At 35.7% G+C, this 27,234-nt stretch overlaps 2 protein-coding genes across 4 annotated transcripts in view; both read left to right on the forward strand.

The window, feature by feature from the left end:
• Positions 1-24,613, forward strand: part of LOC125767758 (rho GTPase-activating protein Graf) — a 54,383-nt gene extending 29,770 nt beyond the window's left edge. Inside the window, exons 1-14 of one of the 3 annotated variants that reach the window (XM_049434641.1) lie at positions 8,184-8,256; positions 10,419-10,457; positions 10,542-10,659; positions 13,010-13,107; positions 13,469-13,592; positions 13,674-13,771; positions 16,864-17,043; positions 17,120-17,233; positions 17,293-17,524; positions 20,545-20,650; positions 20,736-20,951; positions 21,579-22,622; positions 22,719-22,798; positions 22,863-24,613. In XM_049434641.1, the coding sequence (XP_049290598.1) occupies positions 10,560-10,659; positions 13,010-13,107; positions 13,469-13,592; positions 13,674-13,771; positions 16,864-17,043; positions 17,120-17,233; positions 17,293-17,524; positions 20,545-20,650; positions 20,736-20,951; positions 21,579-22,622; positions 22,719-22,798; positions 22,863-22,954 (2,484 nt within the window). In that variant the 5' untranslated portion in view covers positions 8,184-8,256; positions 10,419-10,457; positions 10,542-10,559 and the 3' untranslated portion in view covers positions 22,955-24,613. Of the gene's footprint in view, positions 1-8,082; positions 8,257-10,418; positions 10,458-10,541; positions 10,660-13,009; positions 13,108-13,468; positions 13,593-13,673; positions 13,772-16,863; positions 17,044-17,119; positions 17,234-17,292; positions 17,525-20,544; positions 20,651-20,735; positions 20,952-21,578; positions 22,623-22,718; positions 22,799-22,862 lie in introns of those variants that run through there. The other 2 variants (XM_049434640.1, XM_049434638.1) reach the window with 2 other exon arrangements.
• LOC125767753 (nuclear pore complex protein Nup160 homolog) overlaps positions 1-27,234 on the forward strand; it is a 76,497-nt gene that overhangs the window by 37,754 nt on the left and 11,509 nt on the right. The gene's annotated exons all lie outside the window — the stretch shown is intronic.

Consider the following 27,234-nt stretch of genomic DNA (forward strand, 5'->3'; position numbering starts at 1 on the left):
TACAAAAATAGTGGCTTATTCCAATAGTTTATGTACTAAAATGCAACAAAAGTATGCCACGCGCTCCGAAATTGGCACCTTACGTGAGAAAAAGCTGACGGAAAGTTGTTTGAGAGTTTCGGCTTTCCGTTTGTGTATAAGGATGCAAATCTAGCCTGCTTGTTTGTAAGCCTTGCTTTCGTTAAATTTAATTTTTCCAACAGACCACAAACTTGACTGTCATAATACAAATCTTCCGTTTTTGACAACTTGTCTTTACAATTTGTGTATGATAATTGAGGCTGTAGTTCTTTTTGCTGATTTTCAGCTTTAATGTCACTCTTTTGCTGGATGCCTTCCAGTATTTCGTTTTTTACTGCAGATCAGTAATTATATGTGGGATATGTCACATTTCACTGAAATTCAGCTATTTTTACTGAAAAAGCATCAAAATCTTTCCATCCATCTGTCAAAAATCATCTGTCAAAAGTTCCAAAGTCAAAAAAGTCAAGTAGCATGCATGTTTTTAGCGTGAAATGGTTTTGGTGTTCAATAGCAAATGGTAAATGGTGTTCAATAGTGACTTCAAAGTTACGAAATGGATGTCGACCTGCAAATTACACCTGTTTCCAGCTACGTTCGAATATCGTGCCATCTGCCTTAAACCGCATGCCTTCTGCTTCAAATCGCGTGCCATCACCTTCGAAAGCGTGCTACTACGGTCAAATCTTGTGCCACTACGTTCGAATTTGACAGCTACTTGGATGCATGTTTGTTGACAATAAGCCTATTTTTTAGTCGTTTGATGAAAATTGTTGTCAAAAAATGTAATTAATCCATAGTTTATTCGTTTAGCTATCGAAAACCGATTAAAAAAATGCAATATTTGCGAATCATTTAGCAAAAGTGTTTGTTTTGTTTTGGTGCCGCAATGCCTCTGCTCGAGCTGTCAAATACGTTCGAATTTGGCACACGAGTGGCACACGATTTAACTGTAGTGGCACGCTTTCGAAGGTGATGGCACGCGATTTGAAGCAGACGGCATGCGGTTCAAGACAGATGGCACGATATTCGTACGTAGCTGGAAACAGGTGTATCCTGCTTTCGCTCAAAAACAGTGAAAACCTTGACCTGCAGGAGTTATCCTGTGAGTAAATCTTCAGGTAAACAAGCTTAATATTTTAGGGGCGGCCCGGTGGTGCATGTGAAAAACGGCGCCCGTCCACACGCCTGCCGACCGGGTTCAAATCCCATCCGGACCGTCCCCCCGTAGCATGGACTGACTATCCTGCTACGTGGTAAAATAAGTCTTGATACGGCCAGGCCGTTCAAACCGAGCAAAAAAAAAAAAGCTTAACACTTTGTTGACGGACTTGTACGTCTATAATCTAACTATAATCTTCATTCTAATATTGTATAAATCACTCAGATCAACATGGATTTCGTGCAGATGTTCCCAACTGCACGCAAGCACAACGGTGACGATTGGATTAATTTGGATCAATGTTAAAGAGCCTTCAACTACCGTTAAGGTGATGGAATAAAAACAAAAATTACATCAGTAATAAAACTTGCTGGCTTTTCAGTAAAACCAACATCCAAACTATTCAGTAAAACGAAATGGTTTTTACTGAAAATTCATCAAACCAACTGTCATTTTTGACACGCAAAACATTACTGAATAATCAGTACTCACTTTGCCACACTTTCAGTAAACGAGCTGTCAATTACGACTTTACTGTAAGATACAGTAAAATTACCTGTACTGAAACGATTACTGAATTTTCAGCTGAAAAAAATTCAGTAAAGTTTTATTGAACTGCCGTAAAAAAATTTTAGTGTGTGCTATATAATGCGCTTGCCGAAGCAGGCACGAAGTGAAGGGATAAAACTATCACCACACGTTAATGCTATGAAATGGTCAGCACATAATCGCTATAAATCATAACACTCGTTTGCATATTGCACTGCACAAAATAAACGCGCATATTTGCAATCTTCCGCGCATCATTCAAGCACATACAGATTCAAAAATGACAAAATTGCGCATTACCCAAGCAGACAAAACGGGCAGAGTCGATACTAAAGACGAGCCTAGAATGGGGCCCCGTTCTAGCCCCGACTTTAGCCCCCCTTTCAGAACAGAACGGGGCTAAAATGAACACGCTTCAAAAGAAATGTGACGTTGCCGTATTTGCAAGGTAAAAATTGAAAAAAATATATACATATTTTGATATCGGCGGTTCTTCTCTCTCTCTCTTCCACGTGGCCTGTTTCATTCTCCACAGCTGATTTGAGGGGATATATATACAAATATATGTAACCTACCTATGTAAGTTAGGTAGCAATATGAAATAATTGATGTAAGTTAAGTTAGTATACGTAAGATAAGATTTAATATAAATTATTATAATATTCGTGAGATACTACGTATCTCTTGAAACTATTAAACGTATAGGTAGTAGAAAGAAAAACTGCCACGCGTCCCGTCTGGCTACAGCACTGGACGCGTAGGCCAGTCTCGTTTGTAAGTTCAAATAAAGAACTATTATAGGGGTCTATGATACCTTAAGTTAGAAAGCTAAAATTTTTAGCCCGGATCTGTCAAAACATCGAGCAGAATCGAGCGGGAAATTGTTGACAGGTAATATCATCATGCAAGGATTCCTCAAGGACCTAGCATTTTGACATAAAGAATTACATTAGGCTGCAGTTTTGTAGAACCGCGTTTTGACGAAACAGAAATTACAGCGTCGAAATGTAGTTCGAAATAATGGCATAGCACAGGTAAAAATTTGTATTATTTTTCATAAAAAGCTGAACATAATTAAACTCATGTAATTTCATTGTTGTTTTAAATCAAAATTCAATCAACATTCAGCCGAATCAAATATGGCCTAACCTGTTTCAGACCTGCTAGAAAAATGCCTTGTTTTGACATTTGTCGAGCAGCTGATCGAAACTAACATTAGAAAAATTTTCTAATCTGAAATACGCAGGCTTATTTTGCTGAGCGGTTTGTATGGAAAACATGCAGCAAATAAGCCGCGAAACTTCAAAGTCCATATAAAAAACTAGTGGAAGGTATCATAGACCCCATAATTGGCGCAGTCGACGGTTCTCACAAGTTTAATCCGAGCCCACGCACGAGGCAACTGTTGTCCCGAGTTTTCGGTCGCTGAGCGTATATCAGCCGATTTGCGGCAATAGCAGGATCGAGTGAGAAAAATAAGCTCACTAACGTTCAAAGTGTCGTGACAAACGTGCTAAAGAATTCGACAAAAGGAGATATATGGAGCCCGATGTAGCACAATTAATGGAGCAAGTGAAGTTGCTTACATTAAACCAGCAAGTGTTGATGAACAGCATAACGACATTAAATACTAATTACAACGACCCATTGCTGAAGTTGTCTATCCCTGATCCGGAATGTGTTTATTGCTGTTTTCGATGGGAATAAATCATTGGCCAACGCATGGGTCGTAGATACAGAAGAGACACTTAACCTCTACGAAAGCTTTGTCGGTCAGCCCATCTACGCACAAATCATCCGAACGGTGAAGAATAAAATAAAAGGCGAAGCAAAAGAAGTGCTCGTAGCAGCGGGCAACCCGAACACATGGCCCGAAATCAAAGAGGCAATTACGACCATATATGGAAACAAGCGAGATCTAGCGACGCACATGTATTCCTTGTTCTATGCTAGACAAGGAAAAATATCAGAGTTCTATAAGAACGTAAAATCTGTTCAAACATCCATGAGGACATCGGCCGCTATGATGGACGAATACAAAGATTCGTTGCCAGCCATAGGTAACTTGCTTGACCTGCTGACATTAACGAGGTTTATCGATGGCTTGGACTGCAATTTATCCATGTATGTGCGAAACTTCAAACCCAAAACGCTGGAGGATGCGTTGGAGATAACCGAGCAATACTCTAATGCTGCTTATCGAACAAAGCTGGAAGCAGCTAAAAGCAGTAACGGAAATAACACAAACAGCAGTTCAAATTTCGGTGAATATAAAAATTATGATCAAGCTTCTGGAAGCTATCAATCATCGAAGCACGCCGCCGGGAGATGGAAAAATACAGAATAACATGCATACAGCCTCAAAGCCATTATCCGATAGAGATGTTTCGATGAAGACTACTTTCTAGGATGCAGATAAACGCACACAACGGAAAACAATCCGCTTACATTTACACACAAAATTAAGCACAAAATAAGAACTACAGAAAACATACCCATTCATACGAAATCGTATAAATACCCACAAGTTTACGAGCTTGACGTACAGCGGCGGGTTAAAAAGAAGATGAAATAATCAGAGAATCTATATCGCCGTACACTTCCCCCGTGTGGATAGTTCCGAAAAAGGACGATTCATTAGGAAACAAACAATTTCGGTTGGTAGTAAATTACCGAAAATTGAACGAAAAAACCATTAATGATAGATATCCAATCCCCGAAATATCTGAAATACTAGATAAACTAGGAAGAACGTTTCTACCATCTACCATTCTACCAGTTAGCGGAGGAAGATATCGAGAAAACTGCGTTTTCAGTAACATCAGGAAAATATGAATTCACACGCATGCCGTTCGGTTTAAAAAAACGTGCCAGCAACTTTTCATCGCGTGATGGACTGTATTCTTAGGGAGGAAATAGGAAATTGTTGTTTTGTTGTGAACGATATTATTATTTTTTCTAGTTCATTGCAAGATCACAAAAAAGATTTAATGAAAATATTTAAAAAAAACTCAGCGATGCGAACTTGAAAATCCAATTAAGCAAATGTAACTTCTTTCGCAAGGAAGTAGATTTTTTGGGTCATACAGTTACAGAAGACGGTGTTAAACCTAATAGTAGTAAAATTGACGTTATAAAAAATTGGCCAACCCATAAAACAGAAAAAGAATTACGTCAGCTCCTCGGTACTATAGGATATTACAGGAAATTCATTAAAGATTTTGCAAAATTAGTTAAGCCGTTAACAGCATTATTACGAAAAGACGTTGAATTCGAAATAACACCAGAGATAACTACATGTTTCGACAAATGTAAACGATTGTTAACAATCTCGCACATTAAATAAGACAGAGTAGAAATATTCTACCAACGAGAAAGAATTGCTTGCGATGGTTTGGGCTGTAAAGCATTTTCGGCCGTACCATTATGGAAGACATTTCAAACTTGTGACCGATCACCAACCATTAACATACTCACCTACGAATTGAAACCAGAGAATAGTTAGGGGAAAATTAGTATTAGAGGAATACGATTACGATTTGGTATATACAGCCGTTGCCAGCAAATGTTGACCGTAAGTCACAAATTTTTGACAGTGCTCATCAAATTTTGTCCGTAAAGCATCAATTTTTGACAGAGCGCATCAATTTTTGTCTCTAAGGCATCAGTTTTTGCCAGTGTGAACCAATTTTTGACTCTAAGTCACATATTTTTGTCCCTTATGGAGGAACCAGGAAGAAACAACGTCGTCGCAGACGCATTATCGAGAATAAGGTCGAATGAAGCGAATTTCAACAATCAAGCACCAAGTTCAAATAGTAATAGTACAAGCTCAGTTTTAGTGCCAATCCCGAATTCTTATACGACAAGCAATTGCGAAACTGTACATTCCGCAGATACTAGTGATTTTCATTTTCATTTCACTTTTTCATTCCTTCAATTCCTTCATTGATTGGAAAAACCAATCAATTCATTTAAAACACAAATAATTATTAAAATAGATTCAGTCAGCTTCACCTCCGAACAAATATTTCCTAAGTATTACAGGTTCACCTATTGCAAACCACATTATGAAGAACAGGATATAATTAACATATTTAAGAACCAACTAAATCCTGAAGTGATCAATTGTATCAAATTACCTGTCTCTATATTACAATTAGTTCAGGAAACATATAAAAAGTTAGGTGTTACGACGGAATCGTTCGACACCCCAGACGTGTGGACAGGCCTAGCACGGCGAAAAGCGCTAGGGCGAATTGATCGAGTAGGAGAATTGATCGACAAAGTAGGAGAGTAGGAAAAGCAGCGAGCGAAACAAGACGTAAAAAGACAAGAAATGTCCTACAGGAACCTACAGGAGTGAAATAGTGTAAATTTTATAATTATTTTCAAAAATATAGTTTTAGAACCGGCGGAAGCGGTTAACTACAAATCTTGTCTACATTAGGCATTGATAAATCGTTCAAAATAGTTATTTCTAACACATTATTGGAAGATATTCAAGATGAGATAGAGCAAGATAGAATCATACGCGGGACACACGAGGAAGCACATAGGGGAGTTAATGAGAACAAATTACAAATTTATCAACATTATTTTTTCCCTCGCCTGGAAACCAAACTCAAGACATTTATCCAATCCTGCACCAAATGCAAACTAAGCAAATACGACCGAAATCCACCTAAACTCATTCGGAAAAGTATTTTTGGTGCGGCACCATTTGATAGGATTCACATAGATATTTTCTTTTTGAAAAAAACAAAAACAAAATGGCTAACGGTTGTCTACTCATTTTCGAAATTTGCAAACACAATCCCAATACAGACAAGAACAATAGTAGATTTAAAAACAGCTGTTACAGAGCATATTTGCCATTCCGGACGTTCATCGACAATCGTATGCGATCAAGAGCCGTCATTCACATCAATTGATTTTGTCGGATTTCTGAATGACTTAGGTATAGAAATTCACTACGCGATCTGTTCAAGTTCTAACGGAACAGTGGAAAGGTTCCACTCAACATTAATCGAACTATACCGAACTTTAAAAAATAAATACAGGACTTTTACTCTAGAACAACAAATCAATATAATAACAGATATTTACTACAATACTTTCCATTCGGTAACAAAATGTAAACCTCGTTCAATAATATTTAATTCGCGTAATATAACGAATACCGAGGAGATTGAAGAAAATTTTGAAAAAATACGAAGCGTGGTATAAGATAGGCTAAATAAGACCAAAGAGAAATACGAGCATAAACACCAGCATTTAGAAACACCCAAGAAACTTATTCAAAATGAATCCGTATTCATCAAATCATCTCAAAGGCTTATGAAGGATCGTGATCCCTTTAAAATATCTAAAATAAAAAATGATAATGAATTAACACTTAAGGATAATTACAATATAAATACACAATACACAAGAAAAGAATTAAGAGTTAAATAACTAATGAAATAACTTAAAATTAACGGAACCGAGAACCGAAAAGATGCTAAGCGTGATACGAATTGCATTAAAGACCGATAAATTGCATTTGATTCATAAATTACAGGCCGAGGATGTCCTTTTTCTACCCCGGGGAGGAGTTTGCTAGCAATATGAAATAATCGATGTAAGTTAAGTTAGTATACGTTTGATTAGATTTAATATAAATTATTATAATATTCGTGAGATACTACGTATCTCTCGAAACTATTAAATATATAGGTAATAGTAAGAAAAACTGCCACGCGTCCCGTCTGGCTACAGCACTGGACGCGTAGGTCAGTCTCGTTTGTAAGCTCAAATAAAGAACTATTATAATATTAAAACATCGAAAGATGTTTTTTCTCTAGAAATAAAAAAACTTTCCAAAACAGTTGAATAATTGATTGGCGGGGTTGTTATATACGGTGAGTTATTATACACGTGGGAAATTAGAAGTTTGCTGTCTCAATGCGAAATCCTGATGATCACGGATATTCGGTGACCCACTCACTGTTCCCGAGGAAGTCCCCGAGATGCACTATATATTAGGTCCGTGGAGATCGTTTTTCGAGTCTAATCTTGATGCTATTTAGTTTCAAATTTGCAGTAATACGTTCATCCTTCTTCATTGCGCGTAATGTATTCCGCTTTTTAGCATTTTTTTCTAGAGGAAAACAATAACAGAAATTATTCACAAATTTGTTTTCTGGAATTTTTAAACATTTTCATTTATTTCTTGTGAAATTTTAAAAATTGTTTGGAGTCTACTTGTATTTCAAAGTATGGATTAAAAACGGAATTAGCTACTAGACGACGAATAATTTGTTTGCTAATCATGATATTTTTGTTATTTTTTTCATTGTGAAATACAGCTTGATCGTGCTCATGCACAGATTTTATTACCCTTGGAAGAATTCCGAAAAATTCATATTGGCGGTGTAAAGGAGAATAAAAAGAAATATGACAAAAAAACGGCAAAATTTTGTCAGGCTCAGGAAAGGTTCCTCAATATGTCTTCAAAAAAATCTTCTCCAGCAGTTATTGAGGTAAGTAAATTTACTATAGGTTTGCTAATTCATGTTAATTTATATTGAATATATACTACTAATTTGTTTCACTTTTCAATACTAATTACTGTAGCATAAACTGCTCGGTAACCCTAATCTATAGCACAGACTGATAAATATATATTCCGTCATATAAATACTGATAGATATATATTAAACATAAAAACATTTGCGAAGTTTAACTTTCTATTTCATTTTTTATCACTCGTAGTGAATTAACGATTACGTTTGTGTTTACAAATGTTTGTCATAATTCGTGAAACATATAAGATCACAATTCATTTTTCGGTATATTTAGCTAATGCAATTACTTCGCTACAATTTCCAAACATAAGGTAAGCGACCCAATAATGGCTATTGCATTATGAAAATTATGCGCTTAATTTTTCTTTTTATACGTTATATGCTAACTCTAAGAAAACGGAGACATTTTCATCACCGAATATTAACGTAGTAGTAGTAATTATATTTATTGGGTTAAACTTTCTTGTAGATTTACATTTGGTTTGGGTTCGCTTATTGCTTTCCGCATTGTCATATTGCTTACGATTAACTGTTACAGTGAAATCTTTATGTTATGGCATATTATTGGGTCGCTTACCCTTATGTAATTATGTTAGAAATATTAAATATATTAATAATATCATTCTTCAAATATTAAAAAAATATAATTGTGCAACAATACTGATATGCCCGTTTCTAAATTCATGGATTTGCATTTGGGATACTGTTCACAAACAAAGGAATTAATTTGTTTACGTTTTGTTTTAGACTCTGGACGGACATAAAACATTTTATGTTCTTAGGGACGTAAAAAATAGTTTATATTTTCTTCTAATTTTATTGGTTAATTTCTGTTTCAGTTTGTATCTGTCTGTTTTACATATTATCGCTATATCGTATTTTTAAAGTGTAGTGACGAGTACGGCTGGCGGGAGTGCTTAGTAGTTCACGATTTGTTTTTTTCAGAATTATGCATGGGATTTGACAAATAAAATCGGATGACGATTTTGATTGTACGATCAAATAAAAAAATTGTTTTTGTCGGATGGCCGTGTACGTTCTCATTCGTCAAATTTAATTCGCTTGTATAAACGCGAAATTGCTGTTTTTTTCTCTATGTTAATGTAAATAAATTATTTAATATTTTTTTAACTACCAAATAAAAAAAAGTCGTACGACCAAATCGAATGAGCAATGACACCCCTTCGGTTGGACCGTGCGATTAAAATAGTCGTACGACTAAGCACTGCCACTAGCCTGAGATCCCGATTACATTATGTAATTTTGCAGCATCAAATTTGGTTTGACACATTTTACCATGGTATGAAAAAAAGAATTCTGTATATTATGTCAAATTGTAGTAAATTCTGTCACTGAATGAAAAAACATAGTTTATTAACTATAAAAAACATAGTTTATTATTTTGTTTCGCGGGCCGTCATTTAAATCTATGATGTTAGTTGAACATAAAAAACCCATTTTTTCCATGATCTCGAAGCATGGTAATTTCTATCAAACAACTAGGTTTGACATTGATTTGATTTTTTCCATTGAAAATCCATACAAAATTACAAAACGTAATCGGGCCTTAACGATCTCTTTGCATTGTGAATAAACTTCCTCGGGATAATTTCTAGTTACTGTACTCCCATATGAACTAGGTGATGATTGACTAGATAAAGGAAGCTGTGTTCAAGAACTTTGATTTGAATTTCAACCTTTACAATATATTGTTTATTTATTACGGCATTTAACCGTACATATTGTCAGTCTCAAAAGGATTAAGTGTACAATTTTCACAAGGCATTTCCTCTTTGTACTTTGCCTTAGCCCGGGCATACTCGGTTGAAGCTGAGTTTCTTTACAAGATATTGAAGTACTTATATTTTCCGTTCCCTTTATTTCAATACTCATTAAATTCGATTGTTAGAAATACAAGCATTAAGAAGATATAGACTTATACCTTCTTAATGCTGATACATGCGATCTTTCCTTTCATTTATCCCGTGTTAACGCACTTATCCTAATGCGAGCAAATATTTTAGCGTTCACTTTGTACTGCACAATTAAGATAGCAACAATTTAGCGACGACTTGCATCATAAAAATGGTTTTTGTAATTTTTTTTAATTCGTGCAGTCTTAACCAATTCAATGTGTTATGGTTTGATATGTCCAGGTAAATGGTCATGGAAACGGAAAAAGGGGATGTAGCAAATTACTTAATTATTTCTTTGATTTTTTTTACATTATTTAATTGCAGGCAGATGCATCTTTAGGAATGTTGGAGAGAGAATACCTTAGAGAATCCTTGAGCTACGTTTTAAGTATACAGGAAGTTCAAGAACGAATAAAATTTGAATTTGTGGAAATCATATTGAGTGAGTATGAAAATAATTAATTACAATATCTTATTTCAGTAGGCAAGCCGGTACTAACCACCATTAATGCGGCGTCATAATATAAGGAAATTTGTTCTGATCGCGCTATCCTTTTTCCTCTAACAAAGAAAAAAGAACATAAGACGTATAAAGAACGTTGCTACACCTTATACGAATGCACGATTCGAATCTATTGTAATATACAAATTTTTATATTTTTCACCACTTAGCGGACTTCGGCTTTACACTGCAATTTACTTTACTTACACTGTAAAGTTTCTTTCTTGATCGTTGGAGTCATCGAGGCCTTACCTTGGGTAGGGGGACTCTCGATGCTCTTGAAATAATAACACGAAGAATTTGGTTTGGAATCCCAGTTGTGCACTCTGATCCTTGATGACTGTCGACTTGCGATCGATCTCTGGAGACTGACCGCGTTCTAACAATTTTGGTTTATTTTATACTTTTAGTTGTGTAGGTGTACATGGTTTTTACATAACGGCTTATGTATCGAATGTTTCTATTTCTGTGTTTCTATTTGCTTGTAATAATTCCTAATGCATTTCTGTAATTTTCGGTTGATGCGCATTAGCCTATAAATCATGCGTCGAGTTGGTCTTTGCGAAGGCGGGTAAGAAATGGAAACTTAGGTAACCTTTTCAAGTGCATTTCATAGCGTGAGAAAGTATTGCATATGCAACGTAATGAGTGGCCTTCGACTATGTCAACTTTCGGGTACTTGAAAGGGATAAAAAGGATGTGTTTAGAAAAGTCGTAAAAAAACCCTGGCCATGTGTTTTATGTTAATGTGTCAGAATGAGAATAGGAGAAAATAGGAAAGGACCAACGCGATTTTGTTAACCGATTCTATACTTTGAATTTTAATGTGTTATTTGAGATTTCCCATATGTAGATTTTTAATGTTTAGCAGATATGCTACACTATCGTTACTACAATATGATTTGCTGTACTCTCTTAGACCATAATCTATTCTCATTAGTGTTAACCCTCTATTTCGCAGTGGAAGGTTATAGCCTGTTCGCTATATGACTATATGACGGTAACGCTACCCCGCTGAAAATAGTAACGCGAAAATAAATAAATAATGCGTTGACTGTCAAAACAGTGTTGCGCATGCAAAGCGTAAACATAGCCTCTTTTTCGTTTTATGGTTCATAAGGGATCATTCAATAATTCTTCTTCTTTTGCGTCACTACAACCTCAAGAGATATTGGCCTCCCGTTACTGCGTACTAGTGATGGGTAAATTCGACAAAAAAACGGAACCGCTTCCGAATGACTTCATAAATTTTGGAAGCGGTTCCGGAAGGTAGGTGTAATACTCCGAATTCGGAACCGTCCGGAACCGTCCGGAGCCGCTAGTCGGCAGCCGGAGCCGTCCGGTGCAGCCCGAAGCCGCCCGGAGCCGTCCGGAGCTGCTAATCGGCAGCCGGAACCGTCCGGAACATTCTGAAGCCGGTATAAATTGGCATACTAGACCTCCGCTATGTTCTCTATGACCCTCCTGGTGGAACTCTGAAGACATTCTGCTTTTGATGCTTTGATGCTCTAACTTTTCTCCAAGCGAAATAAAATTATATAATTATGTTATATTAAAAACCATAGATTTCAGCAGATAGTTATCATTTTTCCTTCGCAAATTCTTAATCAAAAATTTTAAAAGCTTTTTTTTTATGTTACATAACAGAATTTGCACCATGCTCGTTTCTCCCTATGTAACACATCGTAATGTAACTCCCCACCCTCTCGCTTTTCACTGTTACGTAATAATAATACCTACTAAAAAACGAACAATCCATTTCAATACTTTAAATGCTAATAGAGTTTTTTTAAATCAAATTATTTTATTAATAACGTTATTATATAACAACGGTTCTCCCGATTTTACTCATATTGATTTGAGTTTTGTACAATAAACTCACTGAAGTGCTATATTTAGAATATATTACATATCTGTTACATCTGTAATTTTTACTTTTAAAACCAGAACAGAGTTTATAATAATACATTGGGCGGCCTCGTGGTATGTGTGTTAAACTGCGCCAGTTCCACACGACAGGGTATCAAATCCCATCCTATCCCATCCCACGTAGCAAGTATTGACTATCCGGCTATGTTGTAAAACAAGTCTAGTAAGCCAGAAATAGCCGGAATGACCGTAGTGGTCGTTAACCCAAGAAGAGGAAGAAGAATAGTACATAATAATACGTAATCGTTATAATTTATCGCTATACTAGTAATAAGTAATGAACAAGTTGGTCATTGAACTCATGTATTCTGATTTTTTAATACATTAAAATTATTAAATGAACTGTTCTACATATCTTTAGGATTCATATCTGATTGGCTCGTTTTTTATCACCTCGGACATGAAGTTGCTGAAGACGCTAAGGAGTATTTAATTGACCTTCAGCTCAAAGTTCAGAAAGTGAGTAGTTGTTTTCTTATAATGTCTTGTAATATTACAACATATAATGTCTTTCTATATAAATTTGACACACGCGTACTCGAGTCTACCCGTATAGTTGTTAAAAATTGGTCCTATAGAGGAAAGTTGCATAGAACAATTGATCCTTGATCCAATTGAAAGCCTATGGAACCTTCAAGAGGCTCCGGATCCTACCATCCCAATGCCGAACGAATGTCGATATAGATCTTCATGTTAATAAAAACAAATTATGACATTTAAAAATGAGCTATAAAACGATGTGACTGCCCTAGTATTGTTTATATTGGTAAATATATTGTGTTCACTGTTCTTCTTAATTTTATTCCAATATCAATTCTAGACTCGGGAAAATTTCGACGAAACTCGACAAAAGGCGCAGGAATTGAAAAACAAATATATGGACAGTAAATTAAAACCAGAAAGTGAATACACCAAGCAAGGATATCTTTATTTAATGGAAAAAAGTGAGTAATATTTAGTTCATTTCGTAATTGATGGTCTAATACTTTTGTACCATTGGATTTGTTTATCATTTTTTATCCTAGAATTTACTGTCGTAACATGGTCGAAATTTTACTGCACTTACAAGAAACAAACCAAGGAGTTTTCTATGTTACAGTACAACCAAATGTCTGGACGCACGGTAAGTTGGAAAATTCAAACTAAAATCTGCTGAATAACCTGCAAAATAAAAATCATATTACTATACACTTTTTATGTCCGTGATGAATTTATTTATCATGGTCAGTATTTTACTTTAATTGGAGAAGTATCTACAACATGAAAAACCTTTCTTAACATTGATCCAACTTATCCGACTATCTGAAATCATTGAACATTTAGCAAAATACCTGAAATCGTAAAAAAATGTTTTCGATGAACACTTTTCATTCGATTTTACGTTTTTAGCTCAATGTCTAATGATTGCAGATTGGCGGGTTATTATTCAAAATTAAAGATAACATAAGGTGATGGATAACCACCTTTTTAGGGACGTCTTCGCTACCTTTTCTAAATTTTATCATTATTTACTGAAAATTTACTGTATTTTTTATAAAATAGGCCCATGACGGTTGAGCATGTTCTTAGAAATTAGTAGCAATTTAAAACCTTAAATACTCACGAGTGATTCTGAGTGATTTGAATTATGAGGAAAACCTGGGGCATAGACAGAAGTCTTTAACATTTGAGACAAATTTTGAGTAATCGCTTTGACTAATCTGATGTGTAAACTGTTCAGAACCTAAATATATAAGTACGTGTTACGTAGAATGCACTTTATTTACATCGATGTGTTCAAGTCGGCGGTTGGGTACAAAGAGATCGATTCGTTGTACGGTTTGCGTTGACGTCTCAACGCAATCGTTCTGCCAGTTGTGTTGTAGTTCGTTGTTTGTTTATAGTCCCTAGTTGTGTGCTATGAGCTATGAGGACATGGTGATAATACAACTATAATTATGTTTTTCGCTTGTTTCTCTTTTTTAATGAAATCTCAATTTTTGTTACGTACATTTTATAATTCATATTAATTACCATGTAACATGGCCTGCATCCTGAAGTGATTGTTTACATTTTATTTGTTTCTGTAACGATAAATTCTATCTTTATTGAGCAGTGTGTGACAAAAGTTGTGTATGGACCATATCTGCCATAACATTGAAATAAAAACTCAATTACATGAAAAAACATGTGTAACTTACATCACACACTATGTTTTGACGAAAAGATAAGCAGCATGGACAGGTTAAGAGAAAACGGAGACTTTAGTTTTGAGACGCTTTTTGAGAGATTTGGGTGAAAAAGTCTCAGGCCCCGCGGGGCCACGACAATTGCTTTTCCTCAAACTTCCAAAAGTAAACAAACAAATAAGGTGCAAACAAATAACGCAATCAAAAATTTTGTTTGTCTATATCTTAACAGCTGAACCATCGGATCCGTCAAACCGATTCCTCAAAAATTGTCTCAAAAAGTTTTTGAAATTTTTGTCGATGATTAAGGTTTTCTTCAAAGGAAAATCACTCAAAAGCACTCCTGTGAAAATGAGTTCCTTGAGGTTTTGAGTTCAACCGTCGTTGCACCGGTGCTTCAGCTGTTATGCACCGTTTCTTAACACTTCACATAACTAACTGAATTCATCTGAACTACAGTCAATATCCGACTTACGCGCTACTCGAGTTACGCGGATTCGGAGATACGCGGATTTTCAAGTTTATCAGCATGTTGGTTTTATTATACCAAATTAAGTTCATCAAATTATAAAAAATGGCAAATATCCGTAATAAAAGTGAAATACGAAAGAAACGTGCTATTACATTCGCCGATAAACTCAGCATTATCACACTGCATGAAGGTGGAAAAGTTTTGCTGCTATTGCCATGGCAAGACTGAAATAAATATGTTGTTAATAAATAAATCAACCAAAAATACTCGTTTTATTGCCTTTAATGCAATAATGCTTGAAAAATTCTCTTTGTATCCAAATCAACGGATAAATTTAATATTTGAATTTTTTTATAACATGGACACAAGAACTCGACCCCTGGATACGAAGTATAAACTATATGTCAGGCAGTATTCGAGTTACGCGGATTTTTCCGGTCCCCATTATCCGCGTAAGTCGGGAAGTAACTGTAAATTGGTTCATTGATCCAGAAAACCTATGGGAAACACAATTGTGTAATACGTTGTAGGCCGTAGAATACAAAACAATTTTTAGGGTACAATAATTTTTTGCCGTAGCTTATTGAGCATAATTACAGAAAATGAAAATTTCCTGTAAGGTGGTGGTGGTGTATGTGATAAACGGCGCCGGTACACACGGCAGGACTGTGGATCAAATGTGACGGACTGACAAGACTGACTGCAAGGACTGACTTTCCAGCTTACGTGGTAAAATAAGTCTCGCAAGACTCAAGCTACTGAGTTTTAGTATAAAAGTGTTGTTTACAACAACGGCCCAACGTTTGACAGCGCCAGATGAGCGAGCGAAATGAGGAGCGAAACGACCGAGCGAGACGGTTGCGGACAAGTTTAGGGATATTCATCCGATCCGAAGGATCGCGGGCGGCTCGGATGAACTTCGGAAAGGAGTAACGACCGCGATCGGTTGTAAAAAAAGAGCATAAAAGTGCGTAAGAAGGGACGCTAGTTCTCTTTTTTTCGATAGAAACAGCCTGAGAAGCAACAGTGATTTTTTAATTAAAGATTGTACTTTATCATTAGAAAAACTGTTTCTTGATACTTTTGGCAACGGTTAGAAAGAAAGGGCTCGTTGCTGGACGCAACAATAAGAGTGCGTACATATATATACGCATATACATATATATATATATATATATATATATATATATATATATATATATATATATATATATATATATATATATATATATATACATATATTATATATATACATATATATATATATATATATATATATATATATATATATATATATATATAAATTAAAATTTTGTTTTGATTATATTTCTTATACAAGCATTAATTTCCTATGTAGACAAAAAATGCTTCCTACGGTCATATTGGAAGGACTTCCAACTATAAATTTTTCCATACATTTTAGAATAAAATAATGACCGTTATAAAATCGAACTATCAGTGCTAATATTGAACTTAAACTTAGAACATGGCAGAATTATCTATGTTTCAATTTGTTATCCGTCTTCATGTATAATAATCCTAAATTTTTTATAATCTTGATCTCTTCACATACAGCAGCAAACAAATCCTGAAACATTCACCCTTGCATCTTGCACAAAAAAACTAACGGAATTTGAAAAACGATATTGTTTTGATGTAATTTTTAATGAAAGGCCTTCAATTACATACACATTCCAAGCATTAAGTGAAGACGATATTAAAGCTTGGGTAGATGCAATGGATGGTAAGGAATTGGTAAGTAAACAGTGAAATCATTTCCTTTTTATTTGTTAGTTAGATGCGTCCTTAAAAACATAGCTTATTTATACAGGCCAATCTAACGCTATCAACAAAGCACAATGAAGACGGCACACTGGACGATGTTGGATTCGCTTTTATTAAAAAGTGCATTGATCTGCTGGAAAGACGAGGGCTGGAAGAAGAGGTACGAATACATATGTATGATAGTTTCTTGTAATGTTCATATGATTTTGTATATTACAGGGATTATATCGTATTGGTGGTGTTAGTACAAAAGTAACAAAATTGTTGCAAATGGGACTAGACCGAAAAAAGACTGAAAAAGACCGTCTTAACTTTTTCAACGATGAACAAATGGGTTTTAGTGATATTTTGGAGAGCAAAACAATAGCTAGTGCTCTAAAACAGTATCTTCGGAATTTAAACGAACCACTTATGACATTTCGTTTGCATCATGCCTTCATATCAGCAGCAAGTGAGTATAATCAATACAAATATGATTTATACGTATGTTTTCTATTTTGTTTTAGTACTTAAACTTCTTGTAACATTTTTTGTTTTTGTTTATTGACCAACATAAATGTTAATTCCATATGAAGTTTAAGACATGAAGAGGGGCGGCCCGGTGGCGATGTGATAAACGGCGCCAGTTCACACGGCCGGACCGGGTTCAAATCCCATCCGGACCGTCCCCCCGCAGCAAGGACTGACTATCCGGCTACGTGGTAAAAATAAGTCTAGTAAGCCAGAATGGCCGGCGTGAGCTGTAAGGTCGTTAAAGCCAAGAGAGAGAGAGAGAGAGATATATATGAAGTTTAAGCCATATAATCTATTTATTACATAAATTGCCTATTAATCTTCTTGTGTGACATTACAAGCTCAGGAGTGGTTGGGGACCTGTGGGTTGTTCTGTGGTGGGGTGGGGTTGTGGCGTGGAGGATAAGGGCAATTAGGGGATATGTGTTGTCGAAGAACATTTCTGGAATAACAAGTTTTCTACGCCGCTCTACACGCGTGACCCTTGGGAGACTGGGGAGGATGTTTATTTTTTCTTATTTTTTCCCGTAGGTTAATCCCTCACTGATAGCAGGCGTAGGGTAAATGGTCGTAATATGATAAAGAAGAAGGAGATACATATTTAGAGTGTATTTCGGCATTTACGGCACTGTCTTAAACATTTTCACTACAGTTAAATACAGCCAAACATGTCCGATAATTTGTGTTGGCTAAATCTGATTCAGATTCATGAATCAGAATGAATCTATGAACTGAATAAATGATTCTGGTTTCTTCTGTTGTAGAAAAACAAGTGGTCTCCCAGTCATGCAAAAGCGAGTTCATGCAGTCTAGTTTCTTTTGTTCTCAGGGTTCCTAACTGGTGTTTGGTGGAGTCCGATGCGGAATCCCGATGTCAGACATCAACGACCACACGCACACACTAAAACTTCAGTCGCTCGCGTATTGTAGTGTGTGGATGTATGCCGGATTTTAGCAAAAAATGAACAAATGCCAGAAAATAAAACGCAATGGGGGTTCCTCAAATTCACTCTCTCGTTAGAGTGTGAGAGAATATTTTTTCCCCATACAATTTCCTTGGAGTTTTTGCTGTAATGATAGAGAACATTGGATTAGAAATTGGTGTAGAAGAAAGTCATGCTTACATTTGCGCCGTCCGACCAGTCGTTGAGTTGGTACGTTGTGTACCAAGAGTTGCGTTGTGTATGTAGGTAAAGAATATGAATGTAAAAGGATGCGTCGATTAGGTGTCGCACGCTGGAACTAGAGGCAGTGAATGCTCAATTTTAAAAGGTTTTCCCGGGTATGCCGGTCGTAGACTTGAGGGGTATGAAAAGAATATCCAAAAATAAAATTGCGATCAACATAAAAATAAATTAGTTTCTGGATTAAATTTGCTACAGATACAAAAAAATCAGTAGGATATCTTTTTTTTGGATTGAAGTTTGAAAATGAAAAACATATCCGGGTATGCGGTCGTAGACATTAAGAATAATCTACAAAATGGCTGCTGAAGGCGGCAAAACCAAAACCAAAGTGGGTAAAGAGACTAGGTGGGCTCATTGGTTTGACGCGGTAGACATGCTGGAAACCAATTAGAAGTTTGTGGGTTCGATTGTGATTCGTATATTTTCACTCACACACACAGCACATACCAAAGGATTCACTCACATACATTGACAAAAAATCGAACCCATAAACGTCAAATTTTAATTCATTTTTCTACAGCGCAGCTGTCAAATCGTTACGGATAAGCCCACCTGATATCTATACCCACTTTGACCAAAACGTCAAAATGACAAATAGAAATATGTCAAACGTATTGCAGGGTTCGCATGAACACTATAGTGGAGACACAGAAATTGTCTCCCAACACCCCTGCTCAATTTCTGGAACTTCGCAATCCAATCTACTCTAGAAGACCCTTGAATGCTATGGTAGTCCTTTTGTTATAACATCTGCCAGCTGTTTTTCAGAAGGAATGTACATTATGTTTATGAAGTCACCTTTCACCTGTTCACGGATGAAATTGTACTTAATGTCAACGTGTTCAATACGACGAGAATCCCGCGGCTCTTCCACCACGCGCATGCATGATTGGTTGTCTTCATAATATGATACAGATCCTTTAATATCGACTCCTAGATCTGCCAACAACCTTCTCATCCACATTCCTTGGCTGACGGATGTGCAAAGCGCAACAAATTCGGATAAAGTCAGAAAAAACGACCCCCCTCTCACGGTCACTCATCTGCGTGTCAATTTTTCGTACAGGGTAGTTCGGAGGGTATGTAATGTGGCCTGAATTTGATTTTTTTTATAATTACAAATACATTGTAGGGGGGTTTTCGCGTCGCGAAAAGTGATTTATTAATCGAGGAACCATGTTCCATACCCTGTTTGTGAAACCGTAAAATTTTCCTCATTTTTGGCTCAACTTTGCCCTATAACTCGGTCGGTATCCAACGGATCGCCAATCTGTCTTCTGATCTGGGAAAATGGCACTTTTGCCTACATTTCGTCCATGCACCACTAATCGCTACCATGTCTCTGGCCAAAGCTATTCGCAAAAGCAACTGTTGCACTTTTTCGGGTATTTGGTGCAATTTTCCTCATTTTTGGCCCAACTTTGCTCCATAACTCGGGCGGTATCCAACGGATCGCCAATCTTTGACCTGTGGTCGATAGATGCCACCAATTGCTACATTTTCTTCTGCGACGGCCATGCCCTCAGGTATCTGTGTCTCGAAACATAATTAAAAATACACGCAACCGATTGCGAACCACCCTGCACGAAAAAAAGTCACTGAACTGAGTGCCCGTGAGTGGGGGGGGGGGGGTCTTGTTTCAGACTTTAGCCCCAAATTTATTGTCAAATTCATTAGAAGCTTTCAATGTATATGTATTATTACAATCATTTTTATATAATCAAAATAAACTAGGTGTAACATATACTAATTTTGCTATACGTTTTTTTAGAGCAAGAGACTCGCTTGCAACGAATTAACGAAGTGCATCAATTGGTTTACAAATTACCCAAAAACCGGTTGGATATGTTGGATATGGTTATCCGACATTTAAAAACGTAAGTAATTGTGAATAAAAGATAGATAACGAGTTAGACCAGACTGTCAAAATTTTCAACTATAATATCTCTTTTTTATTTGTAGGGTATCGTTAAAGTGTGATCGCAATAAAATGTCAGTTTTTAATTTAGGTGTTGTTTTTGGCCCTACTTTATTACGAGCTGCTGAAGAAACAGTTGCTGCTATACTTGATATAAAATTCAACAATGTTATCATTGAAATATTAATTGAAAATTACGACAAAATGTTTAAGAATTTGCCTTCTATGCCAACGGGCAGCAGCGCTGGTGATGCAAATATGTAAGTGAAAAAACTCATTTAAATTCTGTTAGTCAGGAAACATCAACAACAAATTATAAATATTGCATATTGTTGTTTTTTTTTTATTTAAAAATGATGTAAAATTGTTTTAAAATCAACTGAAGAAACACCGATGACTAAATAGTATTTTTATATTGCCTCAAGATACGAAGCCCATACTAACTTACATACCTAGTTGGTTGTATTTAAGTTAGTTTAAACAGATTGTTTCTCAACCTCTGAACCTTCTGAACAGATTCTGTTTGAAAAAAATGCTTTATTTTTCGTTTGTGTTGTGTTTCAAGTGATATATAGTGCTGTTGTTTTATGCCCCAACTTTGTATTTTAGCATGAAAGAATTCTAAATAATTAGTATCATTTGATATTTTATACTTATACTATTTTTTCCACTTATGTGTATTACTGTTTCAAACACTGGTATAAAATCAATTAGTTTATTTGGCAAATGTAATATGTGCTTTTTTATTTTATTACAGTTAACACTATTCACGTATATTACCGTTTAAATAATTAAAGACTACCTCTAGCGTTGTAATATACCTACAATGTTGTTGGAATGAATCATTTTATTGCATTCTTATACATGTTCGATCTTTTCCAATCCAGGTCGCAATCTAATAAAAGCCCAATATTTCACCGGCCTGATAGCAGAGGTAGTGGCATTGTGGACAGCACAGTAGGAGGATCTGGAACAACTGGAGTAAACCATAACTACCCCAAGGAACGTACTACACATGCTATCTACCCACAAACGCAACCTGTAGTTCGTGTAGTTGCCAAGTCAAATTACACCGAACCACTTTTGTCCTCAAGTTTACAACACATACCTAACGGTATACAGCCGTTATACAGCAAAGGCACCAATCATTATCCGACCTACGAAGCTAAACCGACCATTATATCTTCGATTATTGCCGAAACTACCCCCGCGTCGTTAATTATTAGAGATCAAAACAATCAACATCACTTGAAATCTAGTACCGATTCTTCACCAAGTCATTACCATGGAACACTACATACTTTAGACAAAGTTTCTGCTGGATATCAAACCGTATCAACTGGTAGTTCTCTTGGTGGATGTTATCTTCCGCAACATCAATCAACCGCATCGTTTTCACAGAACTCTTCGTTATCTGGTATGAATAATATGACAAACTGTGACACTACGATCCCACACGGTGTGTATAACCGAATAACTACCTTAGGCAATAGCGATTCCAATATCGCTACTTCTCGCAAAGAGTTATCAACATATGAAAAAATTAACTCAACAAGCAGTTCGGCTGAATCAGTATGCTCTTCACCTGGAGGTATTGTTACTAATAGTGTATTGTGTACTTTGAGAAGTCATCGTGGTGCCTGGAGCGAATATAATAATGCTGCAGTTTCCAATAAAAATATAATTAAATTTGATAGTTCTGGAGCGAACAACAGCAATCGCACAGTCATTTCACCATTAACAACTACGGTAAACGTTGTAGAGTCTGACAATTCTGCTAGTCCTAGTTATTGTAGGCCAAAGAAAACTCAGCGTATTAAAGACTATGGGCGAAATCGTCAGTTACCGCAAATTCAGCAACAGCTATCGTTAGCTCAACAGCAGTATTTGCAACAAAAAGGAAAACAATCAGTCACTTTACGAGAAGATATGTAAGTGTCAATATGTCGCTGATGTTTTAACACGTTCACCAGTTAACAATCATTTACATTTATTTCATTTTTTTTTGCATTGGATAATTGATTTAGACGTGTACGGACATTATACGCTTGTTTAGCAGAAAACGATGGAGAGTTGTCCTTTGAACCAAACCAAATTATAACGAATGGTGAGTAACTAATAATTTTGTTTTCTATTTTGAAGAGAGTAATTAAATATTTTGATTCTTTCAGTGCGTCGATCAAATGAACCAGGGTGGTTGGAAGGTACACTTAACGGAAAATCTGGATTGATACCAGAGAATTATGTAGAAATTTTAAAATAATCCGTCTTGCATATTATCACGCTTTAGAAATACAACAAAAACACGCACACACGTCGTTACAGAAAAGCAGAAGAAATGTTAAAAGATATCATACTTAATCGATAAAAATAACTAACAATGCCACAATAGCTGTACTCTATAAAACAGTACCGAACATTCCACAACTAAACATTCCATCATTGGGAAATAATCAGCGTCGCAACTGTACATTCCAAGTCCATTAACGCATAAAAATGCCAATAGCGCTATGTAACGAAAGTAAATATATACGCAACGACTTTAACTTTTAATATTAACCCGAATCACATCTACATAAAACTATATGTATCGTAAGGGTCACAAAAGTAATATTTTTTAAAATGAGTATATTATTTCTTTTTTTTTTCAACAAGTTTTCTTGTTATTAGCCACAAATCTCTCATGGTTCTTTATCATAGCTCGCACAATCAAAGCTGTAGTTAAGGTTTGATTGTATTGTAAATGTTCGCCGTGATTGTCCAATTTCATCATAATGAGTACATTATCTATGATTTGCTTGATATTGAAATGTATTAAACTTTAACGCCATCAACATGAAACTAATTATCATCATTAATCTGAAGAATTGGTCAATATTGTTGTGAAAATATTTACGTTACGTTTACCACAAATATTTGTTTAATATATTGAATTTAACATATTGTGTTAGCTTTCGGCAGTTCAACATGAAATTAAGAATTTTTGAAACATTCGTACGCAGTTTTATCTAAATTAACTAGAGAAAAATCAAAGTAATCTATACACGAATGGTTGTAAATATGGGTGATGAAATTTAGATGGCGGTATCAAGTATAAAAATAAATGTAATAGAGCGATTCAAAATGTACATCAATCAGTTTTGAACGAACGAGATGCCATTAATATTGTACAAAATTTCTGTAAAACAAAAACTAAATATCTTAACTAAGTTTCTTCTCATTATTTTGTTTATTCTTTCATTTAATGTTGAAGGCATACCATTTGTGGGTAGTCAACGTGAATAACATTGATGTTTTATATACAATCTGGGAATAATAAACTTAATAGTTAGTGTTATGCGCCGTTTTACCTATTGCCAGAAAACTTTGAATGACCAAGGCATTCAAAAACTGAGCCAAAACATGAAAAATAAATTTAAAAATACATCAATAGATCAACGATCGAGAAAATTGAAACGATAAAAAAAATATATCATTATTTTACTAATGATTTCGGTATTATTGCAGTACTCATATCTTTTTCATATTACATAGAATTGAGTTTTCATTTGAAAATTTAATCATTTTCACCCAGTCCAATGTACAACCGTAGAACGCATCAGGGCAACGTGTATAATTTTTTAATTTTTAGTAGAAATTTTTTTGTTACAATGCTAATTTTAGTTGTGAAGAAATAATGTAAACCATCCCTAATTTGATAAATGTTCTAAATTCACTCAAAACAATCAAGTCACTCTGAAAATATCTCGCGAGAGTAGGTGATGTATCGATTTTTTTTCAATTTCCAATATAACTGTTATTTTTTGTGTTAATCTTTCATTTGCTGAAAATAAGAAAAGTTGCGATTTGTTATTTATTTATAAATTTTATTGTTGCGTATTATGCGTATATTGTTGACTAAATAAAACCCATTGACACTCAATCAATCATCATGAATTACAAATCCGACAAGGTGATTGCCAATCTACTACAATTGTTTTCCAGGTAAGCTGTGATATATATTTTTCTTAGTTAGTTGGTTTCGTTGTAACTGCGAGTTAACTTATTATAAAAGCTCTTGTAATTGTTTCTATATTTCTTCTTCTTCTTGGCTTTTACGACCTTACAAGGTCACGCTCGCCATTTCTGGCTTACTAGACTTATTTTTACCACGTAGCCGGATAGTCAGTCCTTGCTACGGGGGACGGTCCGGATGGGATTTGAACCCGGTCCGGCCGTGTGGACTGGCGCCGTTTATCACATGCACCACAGGGCCGCCCCCAAGGTCTATATCTTTCTATATTCCTTAAATAACTCAACACACTTGTTGTGGTCTATTTGAGAACTCAAATCTAATTATCATGATAAGCAAGATCATTGGACGCAATAAGATAACTGTTCCCAGCATAGCAGGGCGATAAACCCGTGTCGACCTCTCGGGCTGGAGTACAAACTCTGACCGAGGCACGTTGGGTATTTGCCGGGAGAAAAGTCGAAAAACCAACTTATAGTTTTCGTTTATTTTTGCTCAATCTTTAGGTTCAAACTAAGAAAAAACCAAAATCTTAATTTCCTGCTACAAGAAGATTTCTATTTAAAAATGTTCGAAGTTGAACATTTGAAAGGGCAAAAAACACATACATTTTGGTTCAGATTTGAAATGCTGTAACTTATTTAGTTTTACAGATATTTTTGTTTTATTAACTGTTTTAGAAAGGTAATTAATTGTAGTTTTTAATGCTATTTTTGTTTTAATTATCACAAAGGTCAGTAAGATGTTAGGAGGTTTCATGTAAAAAAGTCAAGTGCTGGTGTGCAAAATGGAACTTTGAAGACATGCTAAATTTTTTCACCGTAAAACACCGTAGGTCCATATATTACAAGTTATAGTGTGATATTTGAATAAACATTCTGTGAAGAAATATTGTGCAACTTTGAGCAACTTTTTGAGTTATTAATGTTTTTGTGCAACAACCACAAGTCATAAAGTACTAGTCGCCTCCATCGTAGATATTCATAAATTTTGGGGTTTTCAGCAACATCGGCATTATTTATCGTTTGTTATGAGTCAATGTGAAGTTTTACTTGTTTTAGATCATTGGTTGTCCGTACAAAGCATTTCATTAACTTACTCGTCTCATCTCAGTGAATCGGTTTCTTTCAACCGTTGTTGAGTGACATACACGTCCTTATCTTTGCTTGCACATACCGAACTTTCGGCGCTATGAATTTCCGAGATTAAATTGGCTTTTTGTTTAAATATTGCATTAAAGAGTATTCATTCATTGATTTGTCATATTTGGTAGTATGTCATATTTGATATATGATAGGATGACAGCATGATATGTCTATGATAGAAGTTATAGCAGTTACAACTTTATATAGTCTTGATATACAATATAAAGGCGATAAAAAAATCTCTAATTTGATTTTTCTTTAATACCACTTGTAACAACCCATGGTTTTGTAGAACACCTTACAATACCATTGAATGATACGTAAAAGAAACAGGCATACCAACGCCATCTACAAAAACACATAAATTTACCCAAATTTACAATAAACCTTTGATATTGTTCCATATTAAGTGCAAATAGACACAAAAATAATTTCATCCCGATATTTGTTCTACGGTGCCCACTGTGCGAGCGTGAGAGAAGGTAGAAAGTAAAATAATTACTCCGCAGCCAACCGAAATCAAATAGCTTTTCCGTACATCCTGTTGCTAGCAATATACAAATTTTCATTTCATCGTATTTTTATAATCCTTTTATTTCCCTATTGCCCTACTACTTAGTTGATAATACTAATTCCTCTAAATGCCTAATTACTGTTGATGTGTTTTAAATTTACTATTTAACATAAGAGGCTATTCTCTTATTGTACCTTCAAGTAACCCAGCAACAAACATAGCCTAGGTATGCCTATGTCTTTTTCATGAATCAATCCCTAGCAAGAGGCATTGTACACTGATATCTCCCGTTAGTTCGTTACAATTGAAATCAATTATCTATTAAAGCCATTTCCCTAGTTACGCCAATAATGTTTTTGGAGAAATCCGCGCAACAGGTTTATGGTTGTATTGTAGTGAAAAAAAACTGTGAAAAGAAAAACAGAGGACTTTGTCTCCGCTACTTTGTGTGAAGCACATTAACCACGGGGCCTCTTGACAGCTCGGGGCCCCCCGAGGCCGCTTAGTACGCTTAGCGTTAGAGCCGCTGCTGCCTCAACCTCGTCTATCGACTCCCCGGTGAGTGTCAGCTCGACGTCGTCCGCCAAGCCGGTGAGCTCTGCTCCGGGTGGGTTTGTAAGAGTAAGCACTGCGTCATACACGGCGTTCCAAAGAATGGGAAGAACTGATCCCTTAGGAACGCCATCGATGATTTTTACTGTCTTCATCACTTCTTCCATATCGTACAGCAGAACTCGTTCGTCGAGATAACTACTTAGCAGCCTGCACAAATACGGAAAAAACCTTCATGCGATCCGGCATTTCTTAACAACATTCAGAAGGTATTCTTAACAACAATTGTGATGACAGCACAGTAGCGAGCTCCACCCCAA

Source organism: Anopheles funestus, chromosome 3RL (genome assembly GCF_943734845.2).
Source record: "Anopheles funestus chromosome 3RL, idAnoFuneDA-416_04, whole genome shotgun sequence".
Lineage (NCBI taxonomy): Eukaryota > Metazoa > Arthropoda > Insecta > Diptera > Culicidae > Anopheles > Anopheles funestus.